The sequence below is a fragment of the Zea mays genome, chromosome 2 (assembly GCF_902167145.1).
Source record: "Zea mays cultivar B73 chromosome 2, Zm-B73-REFERENCE-NAM-5.0, whole genome shotgun sequence".
Lineage (NCBI taxonomy): Eukaryota > Viridiplantae > Streptophyta > Magnoliopsida > Poales > Poaceae > Zea > Zea mays.
Window position 1 is genome coordinate 21,256,800 of NC_050097.1, and position 11,031 is coordinate 21,267,830.

Genomic DNA, 11,031 nt, shown 5'->3' on the forward strand with positions numbered 1-11,031 from the left:
TATAGGGTTTGAACACATAACTAAGTGTATAAGAGACTCAAAATCATACGCGCACACTGCAGGAATTGCCTTGCAATATATCGATCGCTTCATGTATCCGAAACTGAATTGAAACCCAACGGAGGCTGCTCATCGTGGGGCCAGTGGCGCCGCAGGACACGGTGGTGGAGGGCGTGGCCCCAACGGAGGCGGAGATCGCGGCGAACGCGAGGGCTAAGGAGGTGGTGATGCTGATTCATCTGCCCGCCGGTAGTGCTTCGTGATCTCTATGCCTGGATCACGAGGTGGCTATTCATCGCAGCTATAGATGACCAAACGGGCTGGCCCGGCCCAACCCGGCCCAACCCGCCTAGTTAATGATCCGCGTTGTGCTGGACGGACCCACGTGCCGCGGTAGCGGCTCAAGTAGGGCCTGCTAACCGTGCCGGACTGGTCGGTAGCACGTTGGATCATCTGAGTATATTGTATAATTCAGTAAAAATATGTAAATGTAGGGTTTGAACACATAACCAAGTGTATAAGAGACTCAAAATCATACGCGCACACTGCAGGAATTGCCTTGCAATATATCGATCATCATATATCCGAAACTGAATTACAGGCTACTCATCGTGGGGCCAGTGGCGTCGCAGGACGCGGTGGTGGAGGTCGTGGCCCCAACGGAGGCGGAGATCGCGGCGAACGCGAGGGCTAAGGAGGTGGCGATGCTGATTCATCGGCCCGCCGGCAGTGCTTCGTGATCTCTATGCCATGCTCACGTCGTGAGGATGTGGATCGCAAGGTGGCTCTTCGTCGCGGCGGCGGTGCTGCTTATGGCTCTATTTCTGCCTGTTGCATCCTATCTGTAGCCGGCCACGAGTGTACAACAGATTGTTAGAGAGAAGCAGGAATGCCTTCGTCGGATCTGGCGCAGAGGTGGGCGGGATGGTTGCAGCATGCGCGAAGAGCTATTGCGGCGTGGGGCGGGGTGGTTGCGGCATGCTGGTTGGCTGGTTGGGACATGCGGACAAGGGATGGCCGTAGGGGTGGGCACTTTTTTACCATAAACTGAAAACCGAACCGAACCAAACCGTACCGAACCGAAATTTCGGTTTTTTCGGTAGTTCGGTTCGGTTTGGTTTCGGTTTTTGTATCTCAGAAGTTCGGTTTTCGGTATCGTAATCGGTTTTCACCGTATACCGAACCGAAATACCAAAAAAACTGAAAACCAAACTTTATCGATTCTAAAATTTGACTATTCGATTATGTGAACTAAATGTGTGAAGCAATTAAATTGTTATTCACTTATTTATTTGTGATGTATGATGTATCTCTAAATATTTGTACCTATATAATTTTTACTTTTGAAAATTATGTATAATCTATCATATAAAATTGTTGTATGTTGTGTTGTCTTGAGTATAAGTTTGATATTCGGTTTTTACCGAAAAACCGAAATAAAAAACCAAAACTGAACTTCTCAGTTTTTTATTTTCGAGAAAACCGATCGATTTCTAATGTCTAGAAAACTGAAGTTTTTTAAAACCAAAAAACGAACCGAAATTTCAAACCGAATGCCTAGCCCTAGATGGCCGGGCGTTGCTGATTATATTATATCCGGAGAAATGGTGGGTTCATTCAAAGAATGCTAAGGGATTTTTAAAAAAAAAATTGGTTTACGACGACCGTCAAAATCGGTGGTTTATAAGAATAGAGATTTATATACATAAATATAGATCGAACGACGGTCCTCTCGCTTACAGCATCTTGGCACCGTTGCTGAATGAATGAAAACCAGAAGGGAAATGCAAATAAGATCAAACATAATCACAACTTCACAAGCACAAGGCGATGACATGACGACGATGGTGAGATCAACACGACGGGTCGGGTCGGGTCCGGATCGACTTTCATGGGTACTCCTGCTGGCCGACCGGCTGGTAGGAGGCGATGAACACGTCGCCGTAGACGAGCCCGGCCAGGCCGCCGCCGATGAGGGGGCCGACCCAGTAGACCCAGTTGCCGGCGAAGTTGCCGGCCGCCACGGCGGGGCCGAACGAGCGGGCCGGGTTCATGGAGCCGCCGCTGAAGGGGCCGGCGGCCAGGATGTTGGCGCCGACGATGAAGCCGATGGCGATGGGCGCGATGGTGCCGAGGGACCCCTTCTTCGGGTCGGCCGCGGTGGCGTACACGGTGTACACGAGCGCGAAGGTGATCACGATCTCCATCACCACGCCCTCGATCTCGCTGATACCGGAGACGCCGTGTGTCGGGATAGCCTGCACAGTTCGTTAAGCTTCAGAGTCAGCGCTTTAGTTAATTAATTGGATTTTCTCTCTCGGGAGGGAGAAGGCGCGCAGTGAAAACTCGTCGAGTCGAACCTGTCCGTGGGTGACGAACTGCAGGAGAAGGCACGCCACGGAGGCGCCGAGCAGCTGGGCGACCCAGTAGAAAACGCCGGTGAGGATGGTGATGTGGCCGCCGACGGCGAGGCCGAAGGTGACGGCGGGGTTCAGGTGGCCGCCGGAGATGTTGGCGGCCATGGAGACACCGACGAAGAGCGCGAACGCATGGGCGATGGCGATGGCCACCAGGCCGGCGGGGTCCAGAGCGCCACCCTTTGTCAGTTGCGCTGCACAAGGCGAATTTGGGGGTTGGCATCCCTGGTCAGTGCGTGCGGAAAGTGAAGCGAGGTATGAGAGGACGGAGGTGCTTGTGACAGTAGAGAAGCTCACAGTAGGCAATGGCGGACCCGACGCCGGCGAACACGAAGAGGAGCGTGGCAATGAACTCGGCCGCATAGGCCTTGAGGGACGCGGCGCTGAAAGAGTCGCCGAAGCTTCCAAATGCAGGCTTCACCATCTTTTCTCTGACGGTGTTTCGGTCCTCCGGCTAGAGAAGATGGCCATAGCCTATCAGCTTAGTCTGCTTAAATACACATCATAAGCCGCTAATGGCCTGGTACCTTGCCTCAGATGTGCAGTACAATACTATGGGCGGCGTGCAATGATCACCACAAGAATGATAATTTAAATTTTGGCCTTGTTTTGTGAGCATATTGGCCGACCCACCGCCCTAACTCGCTAAATTGCTGTGTAATCGTGGTTGTTTAGGCCGAGCCACGTTAGGATGCACCACCAGATAGCGAGGAGAAACAAGACTTTCGAGCATGTATTATCTCATCATATGCCTAAACAAATCAATGGCGGTGCAGTGTGATATCTGAATAATACGTATCATTTATTTCTACCTTGCATATACTGATGCATCATTTCAAACTCTTCAAATTTATGAATAGTACGTTAGCAAAGTCTTCTTTTCACTATTCTTCTGTGGCGTGGTTCTTGTTTTGTTGTTACAAATTATTATATAATACTTCATCCGTTTTTTTTATTTGTCATATTTTATTTTAAAAATAAACTAGTGAACGATAAATATTAAAAATCGGAGGTAGTATTAGAAAAGAATACTAATACTATGCAGAAGTAGCATAGTCGGTAGATAATTAGGTGTTGATTCATTCATAGGCTCTTGGTTTTCCTGCAACAAAAGGGATATTCTTCAGGCCTCGGCCTGAGTATCTGACCCAATAAGATATCACCTAGATTAATGAAATTGTAACACCTCTCGCGAAATTTAAGGGCATGGACAACCTCATTCCATATCTCTTAGGGCTGGTTCGTTTTGAAAGGCATCAAAGAGAATTAGAGAATATTAAATCCACTTCTAGTCAAAATTAAATAGGAAGATATTTAATCTCTCAATCTCGACCTATCCCAACCGAACAAGGTCTTAATGGGTCTCTAGGAGGTTAAATAAAAAATAGAAGAGAGACACTTTTAAAGAGTGTCTCTACACGACTCTCCATGTGTAGTCTCTTAATTGTATTTATAATGTGACTGATTCTAAGAACACTCCATTGTATCATACAGTTTTTAGGTGTCTTTTGTGTTTATAAACATGGTCAGGAAAATCTAGTTTGTACATGCCCTAATCGTCACTACATACTTCCTATCCCAAATTTTCTAGTTTCATTTCACTCATGTTACACGTTGTCATGCTTTTATAGAATCTATAGTTTATTTTTCCATAATAAAAAAAAGAATCTATAGTTGATAGTTGTTTCAATCAAACAAATTTAATTTTTTTATAATTATTAGCTTATAGGATTTTTCTCCCAGTTGTAAAGCTAGAATCCATTTTTTAGAAATCTACAAGTGAATCAAACATTGTCTGATATATCATTCATGTTAAAGCTGTGATATAAAGCGGTTAAGAAGAAGGTTGGAATCCGACAGCAATCCACTGAACATCCTCCATTGGGGTAGGTGAGACGTAAGAGATTAATCTACGGATGTTGCGCCGGTACAGCAATTGAAAACTGCCAGTTGCGATGCAAGGTGATGACAGAGCTCTTATGAGTAGCAGTGGCTTCATTGCAGTTGCAGTATTGCACAAACGAAGATGATGAGGCCAAAACGGCCTTATTTCTTTATGCTATCCATTACTGTTGTTCACTCTGTGTGTAGAGTTTCCTAGAACTCCCTTTTCAATAAAAAAACTTTTTTGTGCTCTATGCGTATCAGACAAAATATGTTGGGCCACTGAGTAACAATATTCCCTGAACTTTTTCTGACCCTATGTGACGTGGGGTTCTATCAGAAACACATCACTAAGGGCTGATTTGTGGAATGGAAATTGGAGATCGAGGAGAAATTCTCTAGCTATTCAATTTTAAATTGCGAGAAAATTCCCCTCCATAGATCTCTCTAATTCTCCTTCCACTAAACTAGACCTAAAGTCTAATAACTTGTCCCTGCAATATTGTAAGCAATTTTCATCACACGTTTTTTCCAATTAATTATTATAAATGCTTGAAAATTCCTCATGAATTGGTTTATAGTGAAACATACTTTATTGATGTTTTACCATTTTAGGTATATATAAACTTTTATGGCTAGTTTGAAACCCTAAACCCCTCGAGATTGACTTCGGAAATTAGTTCAATGTGTATGGCAGAGTTACACTACGAAGTCTTTTAAAAGTTTGTCTAATAAGTTAGCGAAGTTTCAATAACAGACAAACATAGAGCCCTCCTTTCAAATGGCACATTCTATCATGGCTATACTTAAAAAACCATAGGCCACACTACGCCTAAAGTGTCAAACTCATTTTGTCCCTTTTGGTATCCACTACGGGGAGAGTATAATGCATAAGTGCACAATCTAGAATTACACATTATAGCTGTAAAGCTAGCGGTCAAGAGGAACTCCAAGAGACTAGTTATATGGTTTTATAAAGAAAATTGTATCCAATAGACTCTATAAACGACTCTTTAAATTTAGTGGCTCTCTATTTATCCATCTTCGCTCTCTAATTTTAGATAGCCTGCTTCACTGCTTCACTCTCTATTCAGTCTGTAGGTTTACCGAGTCTGTTGGATTAGCCTAATTTTTTCTCTAAAATCTATTTTAGAGTTGGATTGGCCTAATTTTTTCTCTAAAATCTATTTTAGAGAGTAGCTAAATCAGTAAATTTGGTTAGTCTTTGTAGCTAATCTCTTGGAGTTGCTAAGGTTGAGAGGTTGAGGGGGCGAGGAAGAAAACGGTCATTCCGTCTTAATTCTCAAACACCTCTTCTTAAATAAAGAGCTTTACTTATTCTTAAACAAGCGATTTTTATCTCTAAATAAAATAGACTATACTGTGAAACTAGATCCGATAGACCCATTGCATACGCCTCAAACAGCAGTTATCTCTGTTGAACCCCACCTATTTTCTCAACATTTTTTTGCCTGTACGATCGTAGCTACAATCTGATGAATGTCTGGCTGGAAGGCTGCTCCTCATATCACTTCTTTGCTTGCCTTCTCGCTGCTCCAAGCAAGACGGCCTTGCCTACCAGACCGGTGTTGAGCACACAAACCGCAGCCACTGCACCCCCAACCACCAACCACTTCCAATCAAAACCATGTTGAACTGCATTGGAGCTGTCATTCTCGTCACTGATTTTATCGGCAACCGAGAGGTCATGGTCCAAGGGATCATTTGAAGCTGTGATGGATATCTTGGTGGTCATTCGAGCCATGATGACGCTGTGTGACAGGGTAGTTTCTGTGTGTCTCATTTGCTGGTATGCTCTGAATCCAGACTGAAGTTTCTTAACAGCACCCCACATGCCATGACGAACAGCAACCCGGGCTACATCTTTTGGTATACCCATGTCCTCATAGTGAACCAAAGTTACTTCACACGCAGATTGCTGACCCACATGTTTAGGCGATTGAACTGCATTTCAGAGACAAAGAATATGATTATAGCGTTAAGGCCTAAGCATTTGTGTTCAAGCCTGACTGGATACCTTTCATGTTCAGAACAAACACAGCTCTAGACACCATAATGATACTAACTACTAAGAAAAAAGTTACCAGCTCTAATACGCCAACTTGAGAAGTACAGCTCCACACGCCTCGGTTTTTCTTTCTTGGGCAATGATGGATATGGAACACCCTGCGGAACGGAGGCTGCTGAGCGCTCACATATATGCACTTACATAGGATGTTAGCAAACATTTTCTACAGGCAGCGATTTTAATATATTGAAATCCTTGTGAATCTAATCCATATTTCACAAACATGCCAGACAAGGTAGGCGTGTCGCTCTAATCTACGGAGAGCAGAGTTTGGTTTCTCAGCAAGATGTGTGTGAGAATTTAATGCCTAAAAATAAGATGTTTTAATGCATTGATTCAGTCTTGACTGTCATCAGTTAAATCCATCTTTAAATACTAAGATGTGCTCCAACCAGCCACTATCAATAGTAAATGACCCAGTGTAATGTTCTCTTCATGTAATACAGGTCCATTGTTTGTTTTCCAAAAAGTCTAGCACATATTAGTCAGAAAAGGAACATAGCGGTTAATGTATGTTCATCTCCTAAACCAAGAAATCTAATAACCTGATATCCCATAAAACTTAAAGGTGCTGATGAAATTATGCAAGCAGTTCAACTTTAAAAGACACTGATAGGTAAATTCAACACATCATGCAGGAAGATAATAAGCAGTTTGCTATCTGAGTAGTTGATAGTTTTGGGTTACTCTTTTATGGGTGACGGGAAAAAACTCACGAAAATTATCACTCTTAAGCATTTACATTAGGTCCGGATCAATTACAAGGCCACTCCTGAGAAAATTTCTGCAGACTACCATCAAACAGCAGAGAAGTGCAGAACAAGAATGTTTTGTTAAATAAAGAGTAAGCAATCCTGAGAAAATTTCTGCAGACTACCATCAAACAGCAGAGAAGTGCAGAACAAGAATGTTTTGTTAAATAAAGAGTAAGCAATTTCTTGGAGAAAAAACGGAACATAAATTTCACACAGTAGGTGTAAAGCCAAAAGTAAAGCATAGCCATTGAGCAGGAAATGGAAAGGGGACAAAACATTTCACCTTTGTCAGTTATAAAATTATATGAATTCTTTTTTCAGATAATGGAGGGAGCATTAACATTACATGAGTAGAAGTATCGGTTAATAAAACACTATGTACATGTACCTTAGTAACACAATAGTAAGTCTTCCCAGATTCCCATATGCGTCCTCCAAAGATGTATTCACGGTCACTGCAAAAGAACGGGAACTGGAAAACAAACAACATGTTGGAATTGAGAGTTTAACATGAACATACACAGGGAACAACAGAAGCTGGACAAACCTTTTTTATCCAGTGGACAATTGTTGCTCCATTCTGAGGGAACTCATCCAAAGATTTGCAATATGCAAGCATGGGATCCCACTTTAGACGAAAATCACCATCCCAGAAGAAATCTCTAACCAGTTCAGGAGTAGCATCCTCAAAAATAGTGCGGCTGCAGTACATTATAGGTCCCTCCTAATAAATGTATTTAAAATAAACTCAGGATATGTATACAAATATATTATGGTAAAACATTTAGTCATGACACAGATTTTACTGCAATCTTCTAACTGTTCATGCCAATTTATGCCGATCAAGTAACAAAAGAAGGTGATCAAACAATCTCGTCTCAGAATTCCTGTTTCAGTTGAAAAGGCTAATATATAAAATACTTAAACTGCAGGGGATAAGACAGCCTCCATGCATTGTATTAAGAAGACCTCCCTAAGGTCGAAAAAACGTCGAATTCCTGTCCCCCTCATACATGGCGGCATTGTAGCCTAACCAAGACCGGGGTCCAGGGCTTGGCCTTAGACAGTTACACCTGTGCTTCGGCGTGGATATACGGGAGGGTTTCCTTAACCCCAGCGTGAAAATTCGCTTCCATGGTGAATTGAACTCAGGACCGGATAAGTACTACTCAAACCACCTAACTTTATATGGCCATTTACGCCAAATAATGGCTAAACGGTAAATGGCTGACTGTTTCTGTTTACCGTTTAGGATAACACTTTCAATAAAGAAAATGCTAGAATCTAACAAAGAGTACACTAACAGAAACTTAAAGGGACTCGTGGTGTTAGTAATGCCACTGGCCAATGAAATGACAATATGTGCCGAAAAGAAACTTCCAAAAATTAAAATCATAGCCCTTCGTCATTTTAATTTAACACGCAGAATTATTCTTTGCGTTCAGATTTCAGACACTAATATGTTATACGCCACCTCAGAATCATGGTAGTAGTGAAGTACTTTTTATAATATCCTATTTTTCCACAACCAATTGGAAAGACGAACCTCAGGCTCACGCCGCCAGGCATTGTATGTCATGTTGGAGGTTCTACGCTCCATCAAATTCTGCCAAGCTGTATCCCCGCTTTCCTTATTATCTAAAAGTTGCAGGAGATGTTCTAGGTCCTTCTCAGTGACTGTATCATGCTCACCCTCAAAATTTGTTCTGCCGATCAGAAAATATTAAAAATTGAACTAAGTTTTCACTGCAGAAAAAAAATGAAATTGTGGTGCTTTCTTATGTCAACAAGAACAAGTTCACTGCAAGGACACATACTAAAACCATCAAAAGAGGAAGAAATAAACCACAGCCACGATGAAACCCCAGCAGCAGGCAAGTTTATGTTGCGAATCCTTCCATGGTGCAATGCGAACGGAGCTAATCAATCATCAAAACCTATATAGCCTACATAAATAGGAAGTTTTCACGGACCGGACAAAAGTACATACTCTTCTACCAGCAAAGCCACAAGTTTCCAACATCCCTATGTCACCAATTCAAAATACAATCGTGCATTCTGCTCCAACTCTATCGACATGTGTCAGTTCATCAAGTCAGCTTAAAGAGAGTAATTTTCATGAGGGAAAAAAGATCAAAACTCCTAAGGCCTTCTTAGGTTGGGCTTTTCAACCTGCTATGGCTTCTAAAAAGCCAAAAATCAACCAAAGGGGTTGGTTCCCACCTAAAGCCACAGCCAAAAGCAGCTTTTGCCTAGTACAAATTTCACTGCAGCCTTCCCTACTTCCACCTACTTTTGGCTAATACAAAGTCCATGAAATTACCCACCTATCATCCGTTACGTGCGTACCGGTTTGATTTGCCCTGACTCGTCTCTTTACGCGTAAAAAAAGTGTTGCAGATTCAGCGAGGCACTCTCCCTCCCGGTGTGAGGGCACACTACCCTGGCAACGGCGTGTCTCTAGCGCAGGCACGCAGCTCCAGCAATGACATGTCTCTGACCCCCACCCCCAGGCCAGCTTCCCTGGCTTCGAGAGGACGAAGAGGAAGTTGAGGGTGGATACATTCTTGTGGAAGGCACATCTACTTAACTAAACGGCTTTCGATTTCCTCACTACCCACATTCCAAACACAGCCTGTAGGTGACGGCAGTTTTTCCTCAACTAAACGCCTTTCGACTTCCTCATCGCCCTCCCTCCCCCAGCAGTTTTTTCCACAGGGCATAGGTACCAATAGCTTTTTAAAAAGCCACCTCTCAAGGCCTCAATCAAACAGGTCCTAAATTGCCTTCTAGCACAGGGACAGGGTCGCCCCTGAATGAACCGCAAGGTCATTCCATTCAATACCAAACTGAAAGACACCTAGTCTTCAAGAGAGGCAATTGACGAGACTGACAGCCGCTGCATTTCCGCCACCAACCTCGGTCCCCAGCCAACCCGCCAGCCACAGTATAATATAGATTCAACCACTAGATGTTGACCTGCCGTCGGCGCGACATCCGCCGTCTCTGGTCGCAGCGGCATCATCGTCGGGGGAGGCCCTGTCCTGGTGCTTGCCTCTGCAGCGGCGGAATGCGGAGGAGATGAGCTTGGTCGCGACGGAGCAGGCGGAGAGCGCGGTGCAGGCGAACCAGAGCCGCCGGGCCCCGAGGCCTGGCGGCACCCAGAGGATGCGGAGGCGGCTCCGGAGGCCGAGGAAGAGCAGTCCCGTCCAGCGCGGGCGCCAGGACCAGCCGACGACGAGGCCGATCATGACGGCGGCCCAGATCGGCACCGCGCAGAGCAGCACGTCGACGGCCATCTCCGCCACCGCGGGGCGCTGTAGCAGCGCCACCGCCTGCTCGCACCAACCCGCCATTGCTGCGCTAGGGCTGGAAGCTTCCACCGCTGATCCGTTCCTCCTATCCCCTTTTCCGTTTTTTGGTCCCCTTTTTCTTCCTCCGCGAAATGGAGAGAGGGGCAGACAAGCTGGGGAGGGGGGGGGTTTTTTGGAGGAGGCCCGTGCCTGTGCCCGCGTGTCAGAGGCGGCGGAAACGGACAGGTTGGCGGGTAGACCCACGTGTCGGTAGAGGTGCCGAGGTGGGATGGACAAAGCGGTATATGCCGCGGAACATCCGGGCGCGGGGTTTACGAGGGATCGACCGTGACATAGCGGCGGTGATTTGGGTTTGGCTGGCCCCAGCGAGATGGTCGGGTGGGCCCGTGGGGGTCGATCTAAACCGTCTCTCAGGCTCTCAGTCTTTTCAGCTATGAGAAACGAAGGGAAGGGGCTACCATTTGTATTTTGTAGCGTACTCCTGTTCGTATAGGATAGAACTGGATAACTATGAGCTGGGGAGTGTTTTGATATGGTTTGTGACAAAGCAAGATTGTCACCTTTCAAAACAA

The 11,031-nt window shown here is 44.9% G+C and overlaps 2 protein-coding genes across 2 annotated transcripts; both read right to left on the reverse strand.

Annotated features, from left to right (window-relative positions):
- Positions 1–1,650: 1,650 nt before the first annotated feature.
- LOC103646110 (aquaporin TIP2-3-like) lies at positions 1,651–2,892 on the reverse strand. The gene is made up of 3 exons (XM_008670832.4): positions 2,715–2,892; positions 2,361–2,611; positions 1,651–2,258 (listed from the first exon to the last, which is right to left on the reverse strand). Exons 1-3 carry the CDS (start codon positions 2,839–2,841, stop codon positions 1,890–1,892), a joined length of 747 nt encoding a protein of 248 aa, XP_008669054.1. The 5' UTR covers positions 2,842–2,892; the 3' UTR covers positions 1,651–1,889.
- A 2,700-nt stretch (positions 2,893–5,592) lies between these two features.
- Positions 5,593–10,604, reverse strand: LOC100274578 (Polyketide cyclase/dehydrase and lipid transport superfamily protein). Its single transcript, NM_001148931.1, has 6 exons — positions 10,125–10,604; positions 8,692–8,851; positions 7,693–7,869; positions 7,534–7,617; positions 6,407–6,488; positions 5,593–6,266 (listed from the first exon to the last, which is right to left on the reverse strand). The coding sequence occupies exons 1-6, from the start codon at positions 10,499–10,501 to the stop codon at positions 5,830–5,832; spliced, it is 1,317 nt and encodes a 438-aa protein (NP_001142403.1). The 5' UTR covers positions 10,502–10,604; the 3' UTR covers positions 5,593–5,829.
- Between the last annotated feature and the right edge of the window lie 427 nt (positions 10,605–11,031).

Coding starts and splice junctions, on each gene's coding strand:
- LOC103646110 (XM_008670832.4), bottom strand. CDS start 2,841: ATGGTGAAGCCTGCATTTGGAAGCTTCGGCGACTCTTTCAGCGCCGCG. Junction 2,612..2,714: donor CGGGTCCGCCATTGCCTACT/GTGAGCTTCTCT, acceptor CGCCTTGTGCAG/CGCAACTGACAAAGGGTGGC. Junction 2,259..2,360: donor AGTTCGTCACCCACGGACAG/GTTCGACTCGAC, acceptor CGAACTGTGCAG/GCTATCCCGACACACGGCGT.
- LOC100274578 (NM_001148931.1), bottom strand. CDS start 10,501: ATGGCGGGTTGGTGCGAGCAGGCGGTGGCGCTGCTACAGCGCCCCGCG. Junction 8,852..10,124: donor GGATGTCGCGCCGACGGCAG/GTCAACATCTAG, acceptor TCTGATCGGCAG/AACAAATTTTGAGGGTGAGC. Junction 7,870..8,691: donor CCTGGCGGCGTGAGCCTGAG/GTTCGTCTTTCC, acceptor TACATTTATTAG/GAGGGACCTATAATGTACTG.